At 34.9% G+C, this 26,998-nt stretch overlaps 3 protein-coding genes across 4 annotated transcripts in view; 1 reads left to right on the forward strand and 2 right to left on the reverse strand.

Moving 5' to 3' along the window:
- Positions 1 to 742: 742 nt before the first annotated feature.
- Positions 743 to 10,191, forward strand: tram2 (translocation associated membrane protein 2). Its single transcript, XM_058755855.1, has 11 exons — positions 743 to 960; positions 2,798 to 2,861; positions 2,947 to 3,056; positions 4,173 to 4,289; positions 4,366 to 4,424; positions 5,259 to 5,343; positions 5,458 to 5,528; positions 5,617 to 5,721; positions 7,152 to 7,295; positions 7,388 to 7,548; positions 9,541 to 10,191. Exons 1-11 carry the CDS (start codon positions 841 to 843, stop codon positions 9,615 to 9,617), a joined length of 1,113 nt encoding a protein of 370 aa, XP_058611838.1. The 5' UTR covers positions 743 to 840; the 3' UTR covers positions 9,618 to 10,191.
- A 225-nt stretch (positions 10,192 to 10,416) lies between these two features.
- Positions 10,417 to 21,825, reverse strand: efhc1 (EF-hand domain (C-terminal) containing 1). Its single transcript, XM_058755852.1, has 10 exons — positions 20,412 to 21,825; positions 19,926 to 20,150; positions 16,007 to 16,294; positions 15,776 to 15,928; positions 15,487 to 15,679; positions 13,937 to 14,157; positions 13,287 to 13,427; positions 12,103 to 12,316; positions 11,870 to 12,022; positions 10,417 to 11,340 (listed from the first exon to the last, which is right to left on the reverse strand). The coding sequence occupies exons 1-10, from the start codon at positions 20,472 to 20,474 to the stop codon at positions 11,303 to 11,305; spliced, it is 1,689 nt and encodes a 562-aa protein (XP_058611835.1). The 5' UTR covers positions 20,475 to 21,825; the 3' UTR covers positions 10,417 to 11,302.
- Positions 21,826 to 22,196: 371 nt separating this feature from the next.
- The window catches only part of LOC131527034 (protein eva-1 homolog A), a 48,360-nt gene continuing 43,558 nt past the window's right edge, over positions 22,197 to 26,998 (reverse strand). For both annotated transcript variants that reach the window (XM_058755853.1, XM_058755854.1), the window contains 3 exons: positions 26,589 to 26,729; positions 24,876 to 25,025; positions 22,197 to 23,489 (listed from right to left, as the gene is read on the reverse strand). In XM_058755853.1, the coding sequence (XP_058611836.1) occupies positions 23,113 to 23,489; positions 24,876 to 25,025; positions 26,589 to 26,729 (668 nt within the window). In that variant the 3' untranslated portion in view covers positions 22,197 to 23,112. The remainder of the gene's footprint in view (positions 23,490 to 24,875; positions 25,026 to 26,588; positions 26,730 to 26,998) is intronic.

Raw genomic sequence — 26,998 nt, forward strand, 5'->3', positions numbered from 1 at the left:
CGCTGTGCACAGAAAAAATAGCCATCATAAATAAAATTGTAGGAAATTGCTGAATATACCAAATATACAGTGGAAACTATAATTAATAGAATGAAGTATCAGATTAAACAGAAAAAGGAAGGCACTGAACTAAAAATAATCATGAACAATGATTTATGTTACATACAGTGCACAGTAAACAGACACGATGTTTTGTGGAATGGTAGTGAAATACGCGTGGATTAACGCGTTAGGTCTACAATTTAATATTAAAGGTTTTCATTGTCATTATTCAGTTGTAAATGATCAACAAACACCTTCTGTGGCGGCACACAGTCGATGATGCGCTGTCACGTAGTACGCGTTACTTTTCTCAGCGCTGGTCAGGATAGACCAATCATAGCCCTTTACGATTGTGGATAAAGAATACTAATATTACATTTTTTACAGCGATTGTTGCTGTGAATTTTACAAGATTCGATTTATTAATTAATGTATAATTTCATTATTATAATATTATAATAATATTAAATTAAATAGCTTTTATTTATTTGTACTTTTGTGAAAATTAAGTTTAGTTTACATGTTGTTACACGACTAAATTTACTGTTTAATAAACACGATAAAATTGTAATAATAATTATATAATTGTTATGTTTGGAATGCTAAATCATTTATGAAAAAAAAAAAAAGAAATACGATTTCCTACATTTTTCGCTAGCTTCTTACTGCGCATGTGCGCTAAATTTGGTTCGTGGCTAAAGCGCGCATGCGCAGTGCGCTTGCTGAAGTTTGGAGTGATTCGTGGAAGTTTTAGATTTGGAGGAAAAAAAGCCCAGCTGAAAGTAGGGAACTTGTAAAATGGCTTTTCGCAGGAGAAACAAGAGTTATCCTTTCTTCAGCCAAGAGTTTCTCATTCAGAATCACGCGGACATTGTGTTTAGTTTGGTGATTTTCATTTTGATTGGACTGATGTTTGAGGTGAGTTCAAGAGTTTTGGATTCTCGTTTTTTTCTTCTTTCTTGTCTGCGTCTCAGCCAGCTGTTTTTCTTTCTCTCTTTCTGTCTTCTGACTTTTACATCGAGATGAAACGTGCAACTTTAAAACAGACCAACAGACTTTACTTTTAATTTGAATGTTTAAAGCCTTTGAAATCATCGTCTAAGTTACTTGGCTGGTTGTAAAAGTAAGTTCAGACACTCCTTTTATTTATGCGTTTCATCTACATTAAAAGTATGCATTAAACATCTCTCAGGTTGAATTCAGTGCATTAAAAGAAATCCATATTTCACGACTTTATTCAAAACATTGTCACCATCACCTGGGCCCAGATGTCTTGAGTATGAAGATGATGAAGATACGTAAAGCTCGTAATGCATTTAATGTGTAATTTGTTAGATATGAAAACATAAACCAGGTGTTATGATGGTTTATTTAAATGTTATGGTCATGTTGCTCACGTTTCTGCTGAAGTGCCACGTCAAATCTCTCACGCGCTCTCAGTTTGATTGACATTCCTGAAGAATCCAGTTTAAATCTGTTTTAAAAACACTTCATATTCAAATGCATCGTGATCTGTCGCTTATAAATCAGTCATCTAAAGCAGAAAATGTGCGTTTGAAGTTTCTACATAAACAGTCTTCTCAGGTTTGTCGTGTTAGCCTGTTGAGTGCTTGCAAACGTTCATAAAACTGAATGAAAAGATTTTATTTCATGCATCTTTTCTGTCATGCAAGCATCATATCTGTATTCAGACGGGGGTTTCCCATTCACATCTGCTGTTTCACACACCTGCTGCTCTCAACATCTGTGTGTTTCATTCAAACGCCTCTGTGTGTGTGTGTGTGTGTGTGTGTGTGACTTTAAGAAACAAATCAGTGGAAAGTCATTCAGTTTGTTTTGCAATTTTTCATGGATCAAACTGCTAAAATGCATCATATGAAATGTCAATCCTCTAATCAGTATTTATACAGTGTTCATGAATCCACTAGATTTATTATAAGAAGCTATTATTTTGGCAAAGTTTTATTAGTCAAATGTCCAACAATATAGCAGGCAGCAATACTTGTTGAACATTGAACTTTTTTTTCAATTTTTTTTCAACCCCTACAAGATCCAATTTTGAGAAATATTTAAAATAAACTAAACAAATACATTATATTATGATGTAGTAAATAAAGAGTAAGTACCAATTGCAAAGTATAACGGGTTATAATAAATTATTTTATAATGCATTTGACTTTCATTTCAATATTATTATATTGCTCCCTGTTGCATATTATTTTTATTATCATTGAGATACTGATATTATTTTTATTAACACTATAATAGTTATTAATACATTTATCTTAAATTAGTTCATCTTTCTATCATTTTAAAAATTTTCATTCAATTGTTTTTTTATTAATTTTTGTTTTGGTTAATCAAACCAAATGAAACTGATAAATGTTCCCTCGGCAACTAACTAAATACTTACTAAAGATTTCAGTTAACATTTATTTTATTTGACATAAAATAAATGTATGGTTTTAGTTAACCTGGTTTGTTGTCTTTGTATTGGAATGTCATCTTCCTATTAAATACAACATGAGTAAAATACACATTCAGGTCTCAACAATGTTTTTAAGTGTTTAAGAGCTAAAGAACACTTTCTTTAATTCGAGCTGTAACTGTATGAAAGCACATGAGAGTTTATTATAGATCATGTGATCCGTGTGTGTGTGCGTTTGGGTCAAGGGTCACATCTGTGTGTTTTACTCATCATTGTGCAGGAAAGCTGAATTGTAGTGAACCTCAGTTTCTCTCTTTTCTCTTTCAGACAACAGCAAAAACGGCCATTTTATTCATCCAGCCTCAGTATAACATCAGCACCATGAATGCAGGTTTGACACACACACATTCACGACAGTCTCTCAGATCTGCTGCGGTCTGATGCATCAGTAACATGAGCTGACGTGTGTGTTTCAGATGGAGAGGTGACTCTGTATCATTATGGATGGAAAGACTGTGCCACTGTCCTCTTCTATCTTTGTATCACCATCATTCTTCACGCGGTGGTGCAGGAGTATGTGCTAGATGTAAGTGCTGCAATGGTTTTTGGGTAATGTAGTTTTAATGTAATTAGAACATTTTTTTGCAAGCAACAGTTGAAGTCCTTTAAAGCTTTCCCTGCCAACGTTTTTGAAAAAAGTTGCCAGCCACCACCAGTGTTTTTATACATCAAAATAAAGATCAGACCCTCTACTTTCTAAAAAAAAAAAATTTTTATTCTAGTTTCAAGCATTGTTTTTTTTTTTTTTTTTTTAATCGACACCTAAATATTCCATAAAAAAAACATTTTGAGCAAAAAGCTGAGAAAATTGCATTTTCATCAAAGACTACATCTGGATCATATTCAGTAATATTATCAAAGCAAAGATGCAGTAGATGGCTTCCATCAGTACTCCCGAAGCTTGCACAGGCCTTTACAACTTTCTGGATTGACATATGTGACCCTGGACCACAAAACCAGTCTTAAGTCGCTGGGGTATATTTGTAGCAATAGCCAAAAATACATTGTATGGGTCAAAATTATCAATTTTTATTTTATGCCAAAAATCATTAGGATATTAAGTAAAGATCATGTTCCACAAAGATATTTTGTAAATTTCCTACTGTAAATATATCAAAACTTAATTTTTGATTAGTAACATGTATTGCCAAGAATTCATTTGGACAACTTTAAAGGAGATTTTTCTCAATATTTAGATTTTTTTTTGCACCCTCAGATTCCAGATTTTCAAATAGTTGTATCTCGGCCAAATATTGTCCTATCATAACAAACCATACATCAATGGAACGCTTATTTATTCAGCTTTCAGATGTATAAATCTCAATTTCGAAAAATTGACACTTAAGACTGGTTTTGTGGTCCAGGGTCACATATCACTCTGTAACATTAGGCAGTTTTCATTTATATGATCGCATTATTTTTCATATGAATATGCTTGCATATGAGATCGCTCATTTCTGCATCTTCCTGGTCTGTGTTTTTGATCGGCACTTTCTAGACTCCTTCAGGAGATGTGTAATGGTGTATAACAGTGAAAACACCGAAATCCGAATAATTCCGTGTTTGGCAGGGAAAGAGTTAATGTGCATGCCATGTTATTTGTTAATTTGCATTTTATTGGCTGTTGTGTGCTCCATTTCAGAAAGTAAACCGGCGTCTGCACCTGTCGAAGAGTAAAAACACAAAGTTTAATGAATCCGGGCAGCTGTGTGTGTTTTACCTGGTGTCAAGTTTATGGAGTCTCTACGTCATCGCCACAGTAAGAGCCACCAGATCATACACGCATAAAACATTACACTTTCTGTTTATGTCACCTAATTGTTTGTGATTGGCAGGAGGGATACATTCTGCGTCCCAGCAGCCTTTGGGAGAATTATCCTCATGTTCACCTGAGGTAAATGCACACAATCATAAAGCACGCAATGTGTGCATGAGATCATTTTGGTCACGTTATGCTTCCAAATTCTTAATACTGCAGTGTAAAAAAAAATGTATGTAGAAATTGTAAATTACCTAATTTTTTTTCTGTTGTATTGTTGTTGCAGGTTTGAGAAATAATTTTTTTTTTTTTAAACGATAATAATCGAATTTTTGAAGGAAAAATAATGTCATACAAAATATAAGTTAAGAGCAGAATAATATATATTTTTTTCTTGTAGTCAAGCATCCAAAATAATGTTTTATTTACATAATATATGTGTGTACTGTGTATATTTATTATGTATTTATAAATACACACGCATACAGTATATATTTTGAAAATATTTATGTGTATATTTATATAATTTTTTTTTTAGATATATTTAATATATAAACGTAACATTTTAAAAATATATATGCGTGCATGGTTGTGTATTTTTTTTTTTATATATATATATATATATATATATATATATATATATATATATATATATATATATATATATATATATATATATATAATAAATATACACAGTACACACATACTATGTGAACAAAATCTTTTATATTGGATGCGATTAATTGTTTGACGGTACTAATTTTTTTTACTTTCTCTTATTGATATTATTTTTTGCAATTTAAGAATTTCTTTATTTTTGAGAAATTCACTTGTGGATGTTTGCAGCTCAATGCAAGTTTCCATGTTTTATTTGTCATGTTCTATTCAGTATGTCAGTATCAGTGGTTGTTTTGATTGTGATTGGTTCTGTCAGATTGTCATGTGACCGTAATATGGTCTTTCTGTCAGGTTTCAGGTGAAGTTCTTCTACCTCACACAGCTGGCGTACTGGTTTCACGCACTACCTGAGCTTTACTTCCAGAAAGTAAGAAAGGTAAGAGAAGATGAAAGGAAAACAGAAACATTGATGCAGGGAGAGATATATATGTATATACATAGTAATTATTCTGTATAACAATAGAATTGTGTTGCTTTTTTATGCTTTCAGGAGGAAATCCCGCGTCAGCTGCAGTATATCAGTCTTTATCTGTTACACGTTCTGGCTGCATATCTGTTAAAGTAAGACCAATGAATCAAAACTATTTTATAATATCAGATATTTGTACTGAGTGTTTCATTTTAATATGTATTTGTCATCTCTCTTCAGTTTGACGCGGGTTGGGCTGATTTTGTTGTTTCTGCAGTATCTTTCTGAGATGGGTTTCCATCTGTCTCGACTGTTTTACTTCATTGATGAAAACCACCACAAAATGTGAGCCCTACTTCCTCACATACATACATTTTTAAGAACAAATTCAGCAAGGAAGCAATTGATCAAAAGTGACAGTAAAGACATTTGAAATATAATTTTTTGTAACATTATAAATCAGTTTTGTTCCTTTGAACTTTCTATTCATCAAAGAATCCTTAATAATATAATATAATATAATATTAAAAGAATATAATATTACGGTTTCCACAAAAATATGAAGCACCACAACTGTTTTCAACATTAATAATAAGAAAAAAATGTTTCTTGCACAGCAAATCAGCATATTAGAATGATTTCTAAAGGATCATGTGAATCTGAAGACTGGAGAAATGAGGCTGAAAATTCAGCTTCGATCACAGGAATAAATTACATTTTAAAATATTCAAATAGGGAACAGTTATTTTAAACTAATAATTAGGGATATAACCATTCACTCAACTCACGATTCGAATCATGATTTATTTTTTATTTTATTTTTTACAAAATGAGATTTAAGACAAATTATAAATGAAATGTCCTTTTATTATTGCTTGGAAAAAATGCTGCATGTTTCTTTGTGAAATTGAAATATAACACTATAATAATAATATACAAATATAGTACTTGCATATCATTGCTCTTTTTGTTGGTTTTGATTGCTTCTACTGTCCTCATTTGTAAGTCGCTTTGGATAAAAGCGTCTGCTAAATGACTAAATGTAAATTTTAAAACAAACCCCCAAGTCAAATAAATAACACCCAAAATAAATCTCTTAATATAAACAAAATAAGGCTTTGTCTGTGCATTTTCCACTTCAAATTAGAGGCAACCACTGCATTTTAATCATGATCCAAACAAAGATGCTGCATACATGCAGCATGAGCAGTTTTTAATCTAAATTAGATTGTATAATTTTGGAATTTGAAGCAAAAACAGAATGGTCTGACTTCAGTTTTGTGAAAATATACATAAAAAATATCTGCATGAAACCGAAACAGCAGAGGAGCTGAATGAGATGCAGATTCACTCTCTGCCAGCAGGTGGCGCTTTAAGTGTTTCCATGGTTTCCGCTGTAAACAAAGCAGCGCTGCACTTATGGACTTTAATATGCATTATACAGAGGCAAGATGAAAAGAAAAAATACCATCTAAACTTTTCTAAAGACAGTAAGTTCCTCTCAGACATATATTCATATAAACTCCTTCCCCTAATTGAATCGCGATTTGAATCGTCACACATTTGAATCGATTTTCAACCGGCTCGCGGTTAATCGTTACATCCCTAGCAATAATATTTCACAATATTACTGTTTTTACTGCATTTTGAACAAATGAAAGCAGCTTTGGTGAGCAAAAGAGACTTCTTTAAAAAACATAACCCGTCTCTTTTGATGGTAGCATATATCATAACATCTCTGTATACCAGCAAACATGCTTGTGTTGTGTTTGTAGGTTTGAGATGTGGTCCGTCGGGTTCGTCCTGACCCGGATGATCACTCTGACTCTGATGTTCCTGGCTGTGGGCTTCGGTTTGGCTCGTTCTGAAAACCAGATGCTTGATTTGGAGACGGGAAACTTCAACACTCTTTCTATCAGGTGAGACAGACGTTCACACTTGTTGTTGTTTTTGTTGTAGTACTTCATCGGAGACCTGGGCATGAGGATGACCCTGTGTGTTTGATGCTCAGGCTGCTGGTGTTGTTCGTGGTGTGTTTCACTCAATCGTGGCTGCTCTGGAAGTTCTTCCGTTTCCAGCTGAGCCGAACGCGCGAGCTGAGACTGGAGCAGGCGGCTCGGAAGAGAGCAGCCGCAAAACAACAGATGCAGCGTACGCTCAAACGTGATTCAGGTACATACTGTAAAAATCTTTTTTTTTTTTTTTTTTTGTAAAAAAAGATTATTGAAGTATGTTTTGTGAGAAAGTAAACCATTTTAGTATTTTTACTTCAGAATTTCATGTTTAATTAATTTTTGGAGAGAGAAATTTAACAAAATTAAGTGTTTATGCTTAAAACAAGAACAAACGTCTGTCTATGGGAAATGAAAACTTGTTTTCCCTTTGAATTTAGTAGATTTTTCTGAGTCCATTGGCAGATATTTCTTTCTTTCACTTAATTTTGATCAATTTATTAAGAACTCTTTATCATGGGTCATTTTTGCTTCTATCTTTTAAGAATCTTTAGACATTTGCGTTGGAAAACAACCACAAAAATACTAATGAAGAACATCACTTTAGTGCAGTGTCAGTGTGATTAGAAGGTGCAGTAAAACTAGTATTTCCATATTCTAGTTAGCTATTTTTGTAAAATGAATTAAAAGGTAATGGAGATTGGTTGGAAGTTGTATTTTTTTAAATTTGAAGTGTGGTTGGTTTAAATCATTATTCTCCTTAAAACATTTACATTTAGAGAACATTGATGTATTATGTTCCCTTTAATTTATTCCTTACATTTTCTTTAATTGGTCTTAAAAATGAAAACCTTTTTCATTACAGCAGTTTCTTTTAAGACTAAATTTAAAAGTTGGCTTTTCCGTTTTTTCCCTACATAAAAAAAATAAAGGGGATTTAATATTGATAATAACATTGAAGACATTGTATGATTATTATTAGTAGCCTGTTACGTTCTGCCCAATGTCTGTTTCTCAAGTGAAACCGAACTTTTATTTTGACGGGTTGCCGTGAATACCTTTGCATTTCTGTATATGATATGAGGATAGTTTTTCTCAAATGAAACGCTCGAGTGCTCATGAAGTGACTCTCAGAGCAGTTCTGGAGATGTTGTTCATGTATTTATGTCCTCATTTAGTGAGACGACAAACGTTAATATCACCGCAAGCGTCACGCGGGCTTCTGTATGAGTAAACAAACCCGCGCGTCTGCGCCATACATTAACACAGAGACACGCAGAAGTCATATTTAAATAGACGTTTTGCGGCTTAATATTTACAAATAGGAGTGGGAGTGTGCTCACTTGTGTGTACGCTTACACGTGTGTGTGTGTGTGTGTGTGTGTGTGTGAACCGGGGCGGAACTCCGCTGTGAGCGCGGTACAGAGAGCGCGACCATGTAACGTAGAGACAGAAATGACACGCCGTCGTGTAAATAAGATAAATAACATCAGGCTATTTAGTTTGTTTAATAAAAGAACAAGGTATACACCTGTTCTATAGGGAAGGTAACATTGAATTACTTCTGTTGTGGTCTGGCGCTATAGAGAAAATAAAATTAACTTGACCTTCAAGGGGGGCGGGGGCGGGCCCCTAAGTTAGTATCTTACTTTATTTGTACTTTGTGTAAATCGTATTTATTGCTATTTGTACTACTTCTGTCTTAGCTTTTTCTCAAACCATTGTGGGGTTGAAATGGTTTCTCACACTTGTTTTTCAGTGCTTTCAGTCAATTGAGATTCACAAAACTAACAACCAAAAACAACTTTTTTTAAAAAAAAATGTTTTTTTATTATTATTATTATAATAAAATTAGTAAAACTCAACTAGACAATGAAACGGTCAATTTGACCCCAACACAAAAGTCCTTTTTTTTTTTTCGTGTGTCAAAGCTGCATGCACATTCATGACCCTTACATTTTGTTGTTTTCCTCACACAGAGCTATTGTGAATAGCTGAAAGGAAAAAATGTCATACAGGTTTTGTAAACATGTTTTTAGGTGAACTTTCCCTGCCCTCTAGGCAATCGTATTCTTTTATTGTGTGTGTGTGTGTGTGTGTGTGTGTGAGCCAAAATGTGACACTCTGGTTTGTAGGTCTGATGTCTTGGGTAACATGTTGTTTGGTGTTCATTGAGTTTTCCTCTAACACGAGCTGTTGGTGTGTTCTGCAGTTGGTCACCATGAGAATGGACTGATTAAAGCAGAGAACGGAACATCTCCTCGTCTCAAGAAGATCAAAGCGCCGTAAACTTCAGCCCCATTCCAGCGCATGGCCTCCACACATCGAGGGCACAGGAACAGGAAACAGTTCATCTGCCTGCTGCTTCCTGTTTCCACATCAAGAGAAGTGCATATGGCATTTCTCAGCGGAAGTGACAAGGGCACCCTCAACGGGCTCTGGTCAACGTACTAAACTTCTCTTTCCAGTTTCAGTATTCATGTTATTTCTTCTGCATATGTTTCTAAACTTCACTCAGTCTTTCTTTATTAAAGCGCTGTTTTGAGGTTAGTTTGTATTTCTGTATCTGCGTGCCTTGAGGTACAAAAGTGGCGACTATGGTGGCCTAGGCATGACACTCAACCTATTGGGATGATTTGAATCTGAGGTGTTATTTTGAGACTTCACACGTTCTGGGTTTGTAATGAACAAAAGATTTACATGACAATCCAAAAGAAACCCCCCGGCAAAATCATGTTTGAGGTAGGAACAAGTGTTGTAGTAGTGAAATGACCCTGAACTCTGTCTTGCTTTGTACATTTTATGCAGTTTGATATTTGATTGTATATGACAATGCTTTATAAATATTGAACCTTTTTGAATAGTTAAATTGTTTTGAGCTTTCTGTCTTTGCAGAAACATTTCAACATTTGTTTATTTCATCATATAAACTGATAATAGATGGGAATCTAATGAAAATACTGTAAAAGTTTTATTTTGTATGACGAAAAAGAAGCCTATTATGAACTTTTTTTTTTTTTTTTTATTAAAACGAGCATGAACTGAAAATAGCGTATTTAAAACTGATTTACAAATTTTCCATTGGTGTAATGAGCTTTTATTTTTGTATGGGGGCAGTGAGCTTAATTTCCAGTGCAAAAAAAAAAAAAAAATCTAGTTCTCATCAGTAATCCAAATAATTATCAATAAAATCATGCATGGACAACTTGTTAAAAATAGAAAGTTAAATTCAATACAACTACCACCATGGGATATACAATTACACAACTGAAATTTACTTAACATGGAATAGATCACTAGTGCAAAAAATACTGATACTGAGAATAAGGGGTTGGATTTACTAAATATTTTAGGAATACATTTCTTTTGAACTGTCACTTTATTTTCTAAAAATATTTTTTACCTCATTCCGAAAAATCTTAAGAAAAAAGTGTTTCTAAAAATTAACATTCTTCTAGATGAGTCTAGTCTAAGCGTTTTATGCATCTGGGATCTGATGTATATCACACATATTCAAAAATTTCTCCCTTTCAAGGTTTTTAGTTTGTGTTAGACGAGGCATCTTTATGTAGAATACAATCTAATCAGACATCTAAACCTGTAATTTTACAGAAAAACAAAACAGGGGTAGTTAAACTTTCCAGAGTTGCACATAGGATCATACAAACCAAGATTTTATAACTTTTTTCATGAGATGAATCCAGCCCAAGGTTCATAAGCAAAAATATTTTTTCTTCTAACTTTGTGGTGAAACAGGACTTGGACATGTTCTTGAATAGTCAAATAATACATAAACGAGCCTCAAAAATGATTATTCATTTTGATGTTGCATTTTACATTTAATCTCTGTCTTTATTGCACATTCATATCACAATACTTGGGAAATCTCAACATCAAAAAGCACAAACATGAAAAAAAGGACTTTAATGATCTTTTGGTGTCTTGTGATGATGGGTAACATTATAGAGTAGATTTCAGCTCTGGAGGATGACCGCAGCTCCATCAGTCGCACCTGTGAAGAGAAACATTCAGCAAGATTTCAACTGAATATCAGCTACTCAAACATGTTGTGAGCTCAAATAAATAAATTATTGAAATAATAATTAAAAAAAACTATTTACTCTCAACCTTCATATACCAAAATATATTTCAAGTGCAAGAAAATACATTACATTAAATGCAAATATGGGTGGATATTTTATATTTATTTAAATATTTCTATTTTTTAAATATACTTTCAAAAATATATTGGTAGAAAAATATTTGCATATATTTTGAAATATATTTGACCAAATATATATATTTTGCCATAAGTCGAAAACAGGGTTTACGTAGTGATGACTTTGATTCCCCAAACAATTTTTTGTGAACAGTTTTCATCTTCAAATGAAGAATATTTTAATAATCTAAAGAACCTTTTGTGAAATGGAGAGATTCCATGTATGTTAAAAGATCTTCATGGAACCATCAAAGCCAATAATGAACCTTTTATTTGTATGATTATAGGTTGCATAGACCACAACCAAACAAACATTTTTTACCTTCATGTTGTTCCTCCTGGTCTGAGGTCTGACTGACCCCAAACTTCTGTCTCAGGGAAGAGAGAGTGTGTTCAGGGATGTGATTGTACAGTGACTCCAGGTACCTCAACACGTAACGGTCGGCATCCATCAGGACAAACCGATGACCGAACACTGCAGAGAAAAGAACAGAACAGCATGAGAGAGAAACAAGAGCGCGATGATTCCCAGGATGTGATGTCACTGGTCAATACCCTCCACAGTCGCTCCAATGGAGAAGTCTGCAGGTGTGTAGTATTCAGGGTTTTCCACGGAGCTTCCTGGTTTTGGGACACGAGTCTTCTCTAGGAATTTTCCTCCGATGATGCCGGAATTACGTGTTGATCTCTCAAAGACGCTGATCATGTCATCTGACAGGTAGTAAGACAGAATGAAGCGTCGGCCCTCATCCAGGGGATTCTGGGAATCCTGTGGCAGACGAGACTGCTGTAAGAACTAATGTAGACATTGGAAAATAAACCTACATTTTGAAAAGAACCGGACAATACACGAACATTATCTATTATGTAATAAAGTTTTTTTTTGTTGTTTTTTTTTTACTTGTATATTAAATAAAGATGTACAAAACATGTACAAAACAATAAAGCACTGCAGGGATGATGTATTATAGGCCAAACCCCAGAAATTAGTTCACATTTTACCACATCGACTGAATTGTGACCCTGGACCACAAAACCAGTCATAAGGGTCAATTTTTCGAAACTGAGATTTATACATCATCTGAAAGCTGAATAATTAAGCTTTCCATTGATGTATGGTTTGTTAGGATAGGAAAATATCTGGCCGAGACACAAGTATTTGAATATCTGGAATCTGAAGGTGCAAAAAAATCTAAGTATTGAGAAAATTGCCTTTAAAGTTGTCCAAATGAAGTCCTTAAAGTGTATTATTAATCAAAAATTAAGTTTTAATATATTTACAGTAGGAAATTTACAAAATATCTTCAAGGAACATGATCTTTACTTAATATCCTAATGATTTTTGGCATAATGTATTGGCATAACCGATACAATGTATTGTTGGCTACTGCTACAAATATACCCGTGTTACTTACTTATGACTGGTTTTGTGGTCCAGGGTCACAATTGGTCTTGGTTAAACGCCTAAAACAGATAAACTTTAATTTCATGCCGAACTTTAATACTTAAATTCTCTGAGGTCGTTTTCGCTAAAATCGATTGCGTTTAAATGAACCGTCCGCCGCGAATCCGCGGAGTGATACAATTACAACACATGAAAGTAGCGCCGGTTTCAGTGTGGCGACTGACCAATCAGAATCGAGTATTCCAGACCACTCAGGAATGAATTCACACCGTTTCCCTGCTTGCGCTGTGGTAATATTCAGTCAGGAAATGATCCAAATGAGCTGTACTCTCACCAGCCGTGCGACGTAACGCAGGACTTTGTTGTCGTTCTCCAGGAGTTTGATCACGTCTTTCTTGGGCGGTTCAGGAATCAGGGACAGGCAGTTCTGCATCGAGTCCTCCAGCGAACCGAAGCCGTTATACGGAGGAATCACCTGCGGTACAAATAGGGTACAACATTGGCTTTTCGTTTCTTTTTCAGTAAATCAAAGTGGAGATTTGATAGAAAATGTTATTAGCATTAAAAAAAATGTATTTAAAATGTAACACTTAGGCCTATTTTATATAAATATTGCCATTTTTCCAACCCTGTTAGTAACATTTGGAACATTTAGTTCTTTTCTAGAAATTAACATTTTAATAACATTCGTTATTAACATTTAAAAATTGTATTAACAATGTAACATTTATTTTATATATGGCTTGCCAGAGTCCGAATGGTGCATTTCTACAATGGCATCGCTAATTAAACACATTTGCGTGATGCTTCATTCACACCGCTAGATGTCAGTGTCACAACATAAAACATCTCTAGAGAACATAAGTTTGTGGAAAGTGGCAGATAGATCACTTATAATGTACCATTTGCATACAACTATAAATAACATTCATTTTTAACCAAGATGAGATGTGATATTAGCCCAGTTAACAGTACGTATCTGACCCTCTTGATGTCTTGCTGTGTTCTGGTGTCTACAGTAAGTGGTTTGAGCAAGATGTCGGGGTGATTCTGTTCATAGTATTTCCTGGTGAAGTCGTCACAGTCATACAGCAGGAAGCGCCTCCCCATCAGCGTGACCTCCTCACCGACCCTGAAGTCTTCAGGAGAGAAATACTCCTTCACGTCTTGTGTAGAAACTTCCAGAACACAGGTGGGGAACGGCTCTGAGTCGAGAAACAGAGAGAAGTTTAAGGCTTCTGGGTTAATATATTGATTGTGTCCTTTGATTATGCTCAAATTAAATATAAATTTAGTCTATGGGGGACCAACCCTGAAGAAATGAAAAATAAATAAATAAATATATTAATAGGAAAATAAGTAAAGCAAATTGAAAGAATTTATTTTTGTATTACTTTTTCCTCCTTTATTTATTATTTTGTTCCTTTATGTATTTTTTTTAAATATTTTTAAATATTTTATTTAGCTTTTTTTTCAAACAACAACAACAGTGTTGTCAGATAAAATGCAAAAGAAAAACACATTAAGTAATATTGTTCCTTTATTTTTAACTGTATTTTATATTATTTCATTCATTTTTATTTTTATATATTTATTTATTTATGGCTGCAAAATGAGTCAAAATAAAATTGCGATATAGCTTAGTGCCATTATCTAAACAAAGGCTGAAATTTAATGAAATAAATATAGTCTGTTGAATTTAAGTCATAAATATTGGTAACTTGTAGTGTAAAATAATATTATTTTATCAAATATTTTAAACTTACTTTTGGTCAGGTTGTGCAGCCCTATATATATATAATTTTAAAATAAAAACGTCAAAAACATTTACTGAAAAAAAATTATTATATTATACACCACCAGTCAAACGTTTTTGAACAGTAAGATTTTTAACGTTTTTTAAAGAATTGTCTTCTGCTCACCAAGCCTGCATATATTTGATCCAAAATTCAGCAAAAGCAGTAATATTGTGAAATATTTTTACTATTTAAAATAACTGTTATCTATTTGAATATATTTATTTATACATTTATTATTATTATTAGCAAATCAGAATATTAGAAAGATTTCTGAAGGATCATGTGACTGGAGTAATGATCCTAATGATTTTAAAATATATTCAAATAGAAAACAGTTATTTTAAATAGTAAAAATATTTCAAAATGTTACTGTTTCACTGTACTTTGGATAAATTAAAAAAAAAAAAAGCAGGCTTGGTGAGCAGAAGTGAATTCTTTAAAAAACATAAAAAATCTTACTGTTCAAAAACTTTTGACTGGTAGTGTATATAAAAATGTATCTGTTTACCTGCATGTCATTTTAACATTAACAAAATCAGAGAACTATGCTAATGTACTGTCAGATTACTGAAATATGAACTATTATTAAGTAAATATTTCATGTCTAAGAGGTTTGGCTAACAAAAAAGTTTGGGATCCCCTGATTTAGTTTATCCAAGCTTCTATAAACACAAAAAGCAACACAATTGAAGCAGTTTTTTTCCTGTGTTGAAATCTGTGCGTTTATGGTCTCACCGCAGGTTGATTTGATGTGTTTGGGAATCTTCTGTCTGCTGAGCAGCACTGGGAATGGGTCCCGGCCGCTGTTGGCCTCGTGATGTTCGCAGATGTCAACAGAATCATCCACCAGATAGTAATGCAGTGTTACGGGACGCTTCTCCCCGTAGAGAGAGTCTGTGTCATCCCAGAGCGCATAGAAACGCAGCACCTGGAGACAGCAGAGAAATGATGAGTGAGAAAGAATGTATTCATTTGTGTGTAAACATACAGGAGTGTATGTATGTGTGTGTGTGTGTGTGTGTACCTGTCGATCCAGAGCAAGGAAGCGCTCCAGCTGATGGTTGTGGTCATAGGGTATGAAGTGGGTTTGTTGTGCTTGAATGCGGCGGATGGTGTACGGATCACTGGGAATGGACTCCGACTCGTTTAACACTATTCCCTGACTCTCCATGAAGTCCTACACACACACACTCAGTTAAACCAAACCCCTTAGAAGCAGCAGTCCAGTTGAGTCAGTGTGTGTGTTTGTGTGTACCTGTGTGAAGGCATCGCAGTGTGTTATCCTGTAGACCGTTCCAAACAAACTCATGTCCATCCTGACGTTGAGGTCTTTCCAGTGGTACAGATCTCCGTGCTGGTTTTTGGTCAGCCTCTGACGTTTGATCAGCTTTCCCTGAGGAATTCCAGAGTTTTCCACCGGTGGCTCGGTCACACACATGCTGTCGTCCTCCAGGTGATAATAGATCACCACCGGACGAATGCGGAAGTGCTCATCCGGGGAGTGCAACACTTCCTGCCGGAAGTAACCGTAGAAACGGAGCACCTGAAGGTCAAAGGGTAAAGGTGAAAGTTAGGTTCTGATTCAATGAGATAGAGAGAGAAAGAGAGAAATATATTGATAAAGAGACAGACAGAACGATAGATGTAGATAGAATGATGATGGATAGACAGATAAAAGGTGGTGTGAACATTGTGGTATGAAATGTTCCCACGTTCTAATTTGTTACACTGTTTATTTAAGTTTAAAGCTGCAGTCCGTAAGTTTTTTGCTTGCGTGGGGTTGTGAGTCGGCACGGCTGCAGCGCAGATGAATCTCATGTTTTGAGGTGAATGTGTGGATGTTTACTGTACTTCGCAATCACAGATTAGTCTACGTCTTGGAATATATGACCCAAATAAGAATTTTCACCGTATATTGCCATCTGAACAAGTACGTAACAAGTCTGCCACGTTTGTTCTGACCAACTGAGGAAAAAACACTATAAATCGCGCTACCAATGGTGATTTAATCTAAAGATCGGTTAGCTCATATCCCATCAAACCGTGCAAATTATTATTATTGTTATACTTTAATTTCAAATTATTAATGTTAACAACATCAGCATTGCGTGACTATGACTATAGTGTGTATTAGCGTGTAGATTTCAATTTCTGTACAGTCTAATCTAATTGTCATGCCATTCGAATTTCATATTAAGAAATTCTTTTAACCCAAAAAGCAAATTATGCTCCCTTCGTACTGGTTTTCTTTAAAATACAAATCTTGTGTAATCTCAGGCTATCTGTAATCAGAAGCACATTTAAAACTGGAATATAATTGAATTTCATTTACATGTGTTTCATAAACACATAATCCTTTCTGGATCACAATCCGCCATCAAAATGATACATTTAATTATTCTAGCTCCTGTGACAAAAGCTATAAATGATCCTCCACCTGTAGGATCCTCACATGCGATAGCCTAGCAGCCGGGACAACTTCTTTATGTTTACAGACTTGACGTAATGACGCAGCGCCATGCGCGAATTTCCCGCGAAAACCTACCCGTACCACTCAAATTGGAAAACATTATTGTAAGCTAACCGTTGTGAATCGGGCTAAAGTAAGGCGATAGTTTTGAACACTGGCTGGTTATGTTCTTGCTCAAATATTGATTTCAGATCATTTTTAAACCAAAAAAGTTAAGGACTGCAGCTTTAAATTTGTTATAATGTTGGGTTTTTTTCTATTATTTTGACCTTTTCATTGTTATTATTATATTTCTCCACATATATTTCAAGCTTTGGCAATATTGTATCTTTGCAGTCATGCAAATAAAGACTGCCTAAAAAATTGGATAAAATGATAGAAGGATAGATTGGTGGATGGACAGGCATATACAGGTGCTGGTCATATAATTAGAATATCATCAAAAAGTTGATTTATTTCACTAATTCCATTCAAAAAGTGAAACTTGTATATTATATTCATTCATTACACACAGACTGATATATTTCAAATGTTTATTTCTTTTAATTTTGATGATTAGAGCTTACAGCTCATGAAAGTCAAAAATCAGTATCTCAAAATATTAGAATATTACTTAAGACCAATACAAAGAAAGGATTTTTAGAAATCTCGGCCAACTGAAAAGTATGAAAATGAAAAGTATGAGCATGTACAGCACTCAATACTTAGTCGGGGCTCCTTTTTCCTGAATTACTGCAGCAATGCGGCGTGGCATGGAGTCGATCAGTCTGTGGCACTGCTCAGGTGTTATGAGAGCCCAGGTTGCTCTGATAGTGGCCTTCAGCTCATCTGCTTTGTTGGGTCTGGTGTCTCTCATCTTCCTCTTCACAATACCCCACAGATTCTCTATGGGGTTCAGGTCAGGCGAGTTTGCTGGCCAATCAAGCACAGTAACACTATGGTCATTGAACCAGCTTTTGGTACCTTTGGCAGTGTGGGCAGGTGCCAAGTCCTGCTGGAAAATGAAATCATTATCTCCATAAAGCTTGTCAACAGAAGGAAGCATGAAGTGCTCTAAAATTTCCTGGTAGATGGCTGCGTTGACTGTGGACTTCAGAAAACACAGTGGACCAACACCAGCAGATGACATGGCAGCCCAAATCATCACTGACTGTGGAAACTTCACACTGGACTTCAAGCAACATGGATTCTGTGCCTCTCCACTCTTCCTTCAGACTCTGGGACCTTGATTTCCAAATGAAATGTAAAATTTACTTTCATCTGAAAAGAGGACTTTGGACCACTGAGCAACAGTCCAGTTCTTTTTCTCCACAGCCCAGGTTAAGATGCTTCTGACGTTGTCTCTGGTTCAGAAGTGGCTTGGTAGCCCTTTTCCTGAAGACGTCTGAGCGTGGTGACTCTTGACTCCAGCTTCAGTTCTCTCCTTGTGAAGCTCTCACAAGTGTTTGAATCAGCTTTGCTTGACTGTATTCTCAAGCTTGCGGTCATCCCTGTTGCTTGTGCACCTTTTCCTACCCAAATTCTTCCTTCCAGTCAACTTTGCATTTAATATGCTTTGATACAGCACTCTGTAAACAGCCACACCTTTCAGTAATGACCTTCTGTGACTTACCCTCTTTGTGGAGGGTGTCAATGTTCGTCTTCTGGATCATTGCCAAGTCAGCAGTCTTCCCCATTATTGTGGTTTCAAAGAACAAGAGATACCCAGAATTTATACTGTAGGGATGGTCATTTATTCAAACTCAAATGTAAATATTCTAATATTTTGAGATACTGATTTTTGACTTTCATGAGCTGTAAGCTCTAATCATCAAAATGAAAAGAAATAAACATTTGAAATATATCAGTCTGTGTGTAATGAATGAATATAATATACAAGTTTCACTTTTTGAATGGAATTAGTGAAATAAATCAACTTTTTGATGATATTCTAATTATATGACCAGCACCTGTAGATAGAATGATAGATAGAGACATAATGATAGAACGATAGAGAGACAGATAGAACAAATAGATAGACAGAATGCTTCATCAATAGATACATTAATAGAAATAGATTTATAAAGACAATTATAGACAGATAGAACAATAGATAGATATAGGTAGATAGAGACAGACAGACAGACACAATGATAGATTTATGGACAGACACAGAACACTATATAGATAGATTGACAGAATGCTAGATCAATGGATAGATAAAACAGACAGATTAGATAGAAAAATACATTTATATAGAGAAATAGACAGAACGTTAGATCAGTGGATAGACAGATCAGATAGATAGATACATAGACAGAAATAGATTTATAGAGATGGAATGATAGACTGAACGCTATATCAATAGATTGATTAATAGAAAGATAGACAGAATGCAAGATCAATGGATAGATAGAGACAGATTAGATAAATAGACAGCAAGACAAATAGATTGATAGATACATGCATAGAAATAGATCTGGCATATTGACATAAATGTTTATTAATATGCATTGTCTCTGTAATAAATAAATAAATAAATTGAGATACAATGACAGACCCAACGCTACATCAATGGATGGATGGATAGATAGATGGACAGACAGGCAAAAATAGATTGATAGAGAGAGATAGACTTGTAGACAGAATGCTAGATCGATGGATACGTTAGATTTGATAGATAGAGACAGATGAGATAAATAGAAAGATGGACAGACAGAGATACCTTTTTGTCATAAGCAGCGTGTGCCGGGCTGAAGTCTAGCGGCGGGGGTCGGTGTGTGTCGGTGCCGTAGGTCAGGTTCGGGATGTCTCTGATCAGCTGGTTCCTCTCGCCGTGACTGATGTTCACCGACAGCAGCGGATCTTGTCCGGTACCGACCGCGGGCCGCCGGGGCAGAGCGTAACCGTTCTTAAAATCCAGAGTCTGAGCTCTGTGGAAAGCGGATTTCTGGATCACAGCACACAGAAATGATTTAAAACAATATAATATAATTGTTTTTCATAATCTGTAAAATGATCTGTAAAATGAATGAAAGAATACATAAAATAATCATTGGTTAATTCGCAGCAAAAATCTAAAATGTGCTTTTAAAAACATTTCTGAAAAGTTAATAATCCAGATTTTCATGTTACAAAAAGCATGTGGAAAAACAACTAAATTCAAAACGAAGATGAACGGGGCCTAACGTTAGAGTTTAATGTTTCTCACCGTTAAATCCCGAAATGAGTTTCCTGGCAGGAAAGGAAGCCCGTGTCTTGTATTTATAGACATAATGGCTTATTACCGTAATCTAGATTCAAATAATTGAAAGGTTTAAGTAAATAAAATAAGTTACGTCGTTCTCTCATGGGACTGCTGTGCTTCCCTGAGGAGGTTTATTTATAACGGTCTCCATGGAGACCACAAACACTGGCTGTTGTCATGGTGATGTAAACAATTCCTTTCATGTGTCTTGTGGATCAATTCACCAACAGGCGGCGCTACACGTTCAGTTTATTCAATGCAGTTTATTTAATGCTCCATAACAACCAAAACAAAACCTCCCACAGCCTCTGCTCTGTACACGAGCTGATTCTCCAATAAAAACCATGCTGAAATATTACTGGAAAATAAAACAAGTTTGAGAGCGCTTACAACACAAACATCCTTCTGTTTCACAAACAAACATTCACATGCATACAAATGTCCAGTCACTTCATGTTTTGGCTTGCTTTGAAAAAAACAAAAACAACAACAACAACAACTTAATTATTACATACTAAATGATCTCTGTGTGGGAATGGGCTCTTAAAAATAAAGGCTTCAGGTACAGGTATAATACTTCCCGCAATAGTAATACTTTGTTTGGCATATGCATATGCATATATATATATATATATATATATATATTCCATTAAAGTTGTTATTTTTGTAATGCTTAAATTACTAAAATTACTTTTGATATAATATTAAATATTTAGGCATATTAAGTAAGATGATGGCTAGCCTACTTAAATTTTTCACTTTAATTTTACTTTAAAGGAAAAATGTTCCAAAACACAGATCTGAAGAACCTAAACATCAAAAACATCTCATTTAAAAAATATATTATATTTATATAGCCAACTCAGGAACCTTATAGCCATAAATAGTTCTTAATAAGAAGAAGCTCTTTGCTGAATATAAGCAGCACCATTGAAAACCTTTATTTTTAAGAATGGAAAGTATATGTTATTTATGGTTTCGTATCAACGACATTAATTCTGAGCCCTCATTATCATGTAACAGAAAGTGAAACACATTAACCAGAGTTGTAACAATCAGAAAGCGCTGCATGAAGACATTGAGTGATTAGCTGTGTTGGCAGATGTGTCTTGTGTTTAAGGCACGGCGCAGATGTGCATCATCATCCTATAAGAACCTCTTTGAGGTCACAGTCTATGCAGGAACATTTGAATCTCATTTGTCTCTCATCCCCTTAAAGAATATAAGATTATACACAGAACACTTTGATTGCATCCCTGAGCAATCAGGCAAGCTTTGCCAGAGTATAAAAAATATTTCATCCAAAAAAAATAGTGGTATCAAAAGCTATTTAAATATCAAAATAGATTTCACAAAGGCTGAGATGATTTTACAGCATATCTATATATATATATATATATATATATATATATATATATATATATATATATATATATATATATATATATATATAAAATATCCAAAAATATTTGGATACTTAAGTCACCCTTAAAAATACACGAATGTCATTGCATGAAAAAAATTAAAAAGGTAATTACCAAAGTCAGAATTGATCAAATAAAATTGCAGTTGCTTTTCTCATTTTTCATCGACAACTGCAAGATATTAAATTATGAGGAAAAAAAGTCTTTCAATGAAGATTTTTTTTATATCTCACAAGTCTACCTTTTTCAGAATTGTGAGCTAAAAAGTCACAATTACCAGCAACCATTTTTCACAATTATTTTTCAGATTTTATTCTGTGGTGGAGGGGAGGGGATTGCAAGATGTAAAGAATTTTGAGAAGAAAAAAAAAAGAATAATTTATTTAGAACTGCAAGAAAAATTGTGATTAAAAGAAAGAAAAGAAAAAATGCACAAATTACCTTTATTTATTTATTTATTGATTGATTTTTTTTTCTATCCCATGGCGGAAACAGGCTTGTATACCTCAGGTCCATTAAATACAAACACAGAACTTTTGATTTTACTAATGCTTTAAAAGCATTTTTTTATTGTTAGTTCATGTTAACTAATGTAGTTAACAAATGGAACCTCATTGTAAAGTGTTACCAAAAAATTCAATGTGGCATTGTGGATGAGATTAAAGGTCATTAAGCAGAAAAGTCAAGCTCCAGCATCATTTTCTTGCAGTTGCAGCTTGGTTTGTTATATTTGTTTCCTAATGCAATGACATTCAGATATTTATAAGTGTCCAAATATGTTTTAGTCCTACTGTACTGTATATGTGTATTTGTCAGATCAAACCAGAAGGCACTTAATTTGCTCAGGTCTCTCCCTACAGAAGGCGGTCCTCACTGTTTGACAGGCGGAGTGAAGGACCAATCACAGTGCTTAGAGCTTATCACACCTCTCAGAGCTGCCTATAGACTCCTAGAGCCAGCTTTCAACTGAACCACACATATCCCATGAGCCTTAGCTTCAGCCGCACGCTGCAGAAAATGTCCAACTTCAAGACATCAAGTAGGAATATTCCCAAATCCAATTTGTCAGCATTTGACCTTTCACCTCTGCTTGTTGAAGCTCATGGATAAAGCGCGCCTCAATGAAGAGCTTATTTCCACTGCAAATACGCCATTTAATGCCACACTAGGCGATGACTCCAGCCGCTTTAGCGTCCTGTTAGTAGCTTCCCGTCTGGATGTGTCCGATCGGAGGCGGTGCTTTAGTAGTAGCGATTCAGGCTGCGGGTTCCTGGGACGTCCGGCTGTCCGTTCATCCAGATTTCCCGTATGATCCGCTCTCTCTCCTCCAGCCGCTGCGCTCGCTCCAGCTCCTCCGCTGACGTGAAGACGTTTGTGTTGAGCGTGCGCTCGAAGCGCCGGTGCCGTCGGGCCGAGAGGTCCGAGCTCGAGTCCCAGTCTGATTCCGAGTCGCTGGAGTCGCTGTCGGAGTCGGTGGGTCTCGGACGCTTCTTAGCGGTGGCGTGGCGAGGTTTACAGTCCGTACGGCAGGAAATCTGAACCACCAGCGCGAAGAGCGTGAGGAACAGACCGGCACAGATGCCGCACATGAAATACAGCGCACAGCGCTCCGGGTGCTCTGGGATGGAGACACAAAACAGAAAACCATTTACTTTCCTAACCTTTATATTATGTTCCGGGTCAGTTTGAGCCGAAAGCATTTTTGAGAAATACTGGTTAACATAGTATGTTTTCCTTGAAATTGTGTGAGCATTTCTCATTTAGGGTCATGAACCTGCCTGCAAAGCTGTGGAATCTGCAGTGCATGTGTTATTTTAGTATGATGGTGATGTTAGCGGGTCAATTTGACTTCATGGTTAAAATGGGTGTACAGACACAAAATCATTTTTTTAATGTATCTCATGTCAGTTTTTTAAGATATTTACATTTACAATATGCATTTGGCAGACACTTTTATTTGAAGAAATGCATTTGCAGTTTTGCCGTGAATAAAAAAAAAAATCTAATTAAAGTAAAAAAATAAAAAAATAAATAAAAAGATATTTAAAATACTATATAAAACATTAATATTCAATAATATAGACTATTTTATAAAATTCATATTTTGTGAAAAATGGATTAAATTTAGAAAAACATACTTTTTTTTTTTGTTGTTGTTTGGAAATGTGTGAGAACTATTCATGTTTAAGATTGACCTATTCTATTTTTATTTTTTTATTTTTTTACAATATTGTGATTTTTGCTAAATTGTTCTGACTTCACTTTGACTCCAACTGAAGTTATTCCAGGCACTGTTTTAGCAAACTTGTGTTCAGGATTTTTTTGCATGAACTGCCCACTTTTTATGATTAAATTAATTCCAACCATATAGTTACCCTATTCAATATCTTGTTGAACATAATGAGAAAGATATGCCAACATCATTCAGAAATATGCTACCGTTCAAAAGTTTGGGGTCAGAAGATCTTTTTTGTAAGAAATTAATTTTTGTTTTCGGCAAGGATGCATTAAATTGATACACAGGGACAGAAAATACATTTATAATGTTACAAAAGCTTTTTTTGTTTAAAAGGAATCTTGTTCTTTTGAACTTTCTATTCAAAGAATCCTGAAAAATAAAATGCATCACTGTTTCCACAAAAATATTCAGCAGCACAACTGTTTTCAACACTGATAATAATCAGAAATGTTTCTTGCACAGCAAATCAGCATATTAGAATGATTTCTGAAGGATCATGTGACACTGAAGACTGCAGTAATGATGCTGGAAATTAAGCTTTGATCACAGGAATAAATGACATTTTACAATATGTTCAAAAACAGCAATTTTAAATTGTAATAATTTTTCACGATATTAGTGTTTTCACTGTATTTTTGATCAAATAAATGCAGCCTTGGTGAGCAGAAGAGACTCCTTCAAAACACAAACGTCTGGACAGTAATCCACGTCACAGATTCAAAGTCAAACCTGAACAGCTGTGGGTTGCAGATGTTGTGGTGTTACCTGTGATGTAGGTGTAGGCCGCCAGCATGCTGCTGATGAGAGCCATGGCTGGTCTGATTACGGTGGAGATGGTTGGGTTCGGATCGCTTTCTCCAGACTGCTCCGTCTGTTCTGAATATGGACCAGAACTCCGTCCTCGCGTCGACCTCCCTGCGATCAAACGCACACAATTGTCATGCCCTCGTTTGAACCAACATTCATCGTGAGATCTTTATAAAACAAAAAGTATATACAAGCTTCCATGTCTGGCAATAAACAAAAGAATAAACTGGATTCACATCAATAATTCATCAACAGGTCATCATTGTGTGTGTGTGTGTGTGTGTGTGTGTGTGTGTGTGGTGTCAAAGGAAAAGTTCACTCAAAAAGGAAAATGCTGTCATCATCATGTTGTGGCATGACAAATATACATTTTTTCTACTTTAAAACAAAAGTATACAATATACAATAATTGTGAATGGGTATGGTGCTGTCTAGCTCCAAAAAGAATTAAAATGCACGCAATTCATTCACTACATTACTATATATCTTTAAGTATCAAAGACATCAAATGTCATTCTTGTGACCGATTTCATTGAGATTGTACTATATTTCAGTGTATATGCATCCATTATATGATTTCATATGGTACTTTTATGGTCCTTTTCCTATAATTTTTGGAGCTTGACGACTGTAAAATTATCTGCGGATAATTTTAGCTGAAAGTATAACGGTAACATGTTCCAGGATTCTGGTTTCAGTATATCTGCTGTGATTCTTACATAGTCAGAACAATGAGAAAATAGTTTTTTTTTTTTTTTTGCATCAAAAATACTAAAATATCTACTTCTCTTGTTTTCAATTTAAGTCAATCTAAAAACTAATAAAATTATAAAAAATAATATAAAATAATAAATTATAATTATAATTAAATGTGAAGTTTTTCTTATACTTTAACTCAAGTATTATTATTGTGTTTTATTTTTTTGGCTAGGTACTTTTAATGGAGTAAAAAATTTTACGTAGTATACTTTAACTTAAGTACAATTTCTCAGTACGTTTTACATCACTGTGAATATGAATATGGAAGCCTGTTTCTGCCATGGAATAATGTTGAATTGAGAGATATAAACACAATTCTAAGAAAAATGTTAAAATTCTGTAAAAAGAAAAAGGAATTGTAAGTTTAAATCTAAGTTTTTTCCACTACAGCATAAAAAAATTCAAATTCAATTCGGACTGTTGTTCTCAGAATTGTGATTTCAGGATTCTTTTTTCTCAGAATCGTTATAACCTATTCTTTATTCCATAGACAGAAGCTGGCTTCCAAATGAATGGCGCTGCATGGAAGGTTCATTAAAAATTCATGTATTCTACAAAGTGGAATAAAAATGACTAAATTATCATTTTGTGTGTGTGTGAGAACTATTAATATATTAATAGACTGTTTGGCCTAATTTATGTTCAGGAAAGAAACAAAGGGTCATCTAAACAGAGCTTACATTAAAAGCTTCTTAAACGTATCTGTTTGTACGATCTCTGCTCACACGAAATGAATTATGGGTGTTTTTCAGTCAGATTCTGTTATACAGGCTGTAGCTACAGCACAGAGAGTGTGAATGGTTTCAAATTCATGACTTCAGATCAGGGTTTCCCATCATTGCCCTGATAAAAGCAATTATTTGGACAGGGAAAATTTCTGCTGAGGTTGTGTTTGGGTGCTCAGTTTCTTACCTGGCGCAGAGTCCGAGGTCAGAAATGGGGTCCCGTCAGGAGGAGCGCTGTCTCCCACCACGTTGGGGTCATGAGGCACAGATGGGGGAGAGGGGAACGATGGATGCCTGGAAACCGACTCCTGCACGAGTTTCTTTGGGACTGAACAGAGACACATATTTCAGTAATTCACCAAAAATTATACTTCTACTTGAATTACCTTTCTACTCCCTCACACACGCTCACAATGCATTAGAGACGATCGCGAGCCGTCCAACATACACACCGAAAACGAGACTGTCTTTGTGCTTTATAAACAGTGAAACAAAAGGGAAACATAGTGGCAATGATCAGGATCCAAGCAGATTGGAAGAAAGGAGAAAATGACCACAAATTGCCAGATTTGAAAGATAAGATCCCTTAGATACTGT

The sequence above is a fragment of the Onychostoma macrolepis genome, chromosome 20, assembly GCF_012432095.1.
Source record: "Onychostoma macrolepis isolate SWU-2019 chromosome 20, ASM1243209v1, whole genome shotgun sequence".
Classification (NCBI taxonomy): Eukaryota; Metazoa; Chordata; class Actinopteri; order Cypriniformes; family Cyprinidae; genus Onychostoma; species Onychostoma macrolepis.

Excerpts from the sequence above, each read along its gene's own strand:
- efhc1 (XM_058755852.1), bottom strand. The coding sequence starts at position 20,474 with ATGTCTATAAATACAAGACACGGGCTTCCTTTCCTGCCAGGAAACTCA. Across the intron at positions 15,680-15,775 it reads TCCTTGCTCTGGATCGACAG|GTGCTGCGTTTCTATGCGCT; the intron begins GTACACACACAC and ends TGCTGTCTCCAG. Across the intron at positions 12,023-12,102 it reads CATTGGAGCGACTGTGGAGG|TGTTCGGTCATCGGTTTGTC; the intron begins GTATTGACCAGT and ends TTTTCTCTGCAG.
- tram2 (XM_058755855.1), top strand. The coding sequence starts at position 841 with ATGGCTTTTCGCAGGAGAAACAAGAGTTATCCTTTCTTCAGCCAAGAG. Across the intron at positions 5,722-7,151 it reads GATGAAAACCACCACAAAAT|GTTTGAGATGTGGTCCGTCG; the intron begins GTGAGCCCTACT and ends TTGTGTTTGTAG. Across the intron at positions 7,296-7,387 it reads TTCAACACTCTTTCTATCAG|GCTGCTGGTGTTGTTCGTGG; the intron begins GTGAGACAGACG and ends TTTGATGCTCAG.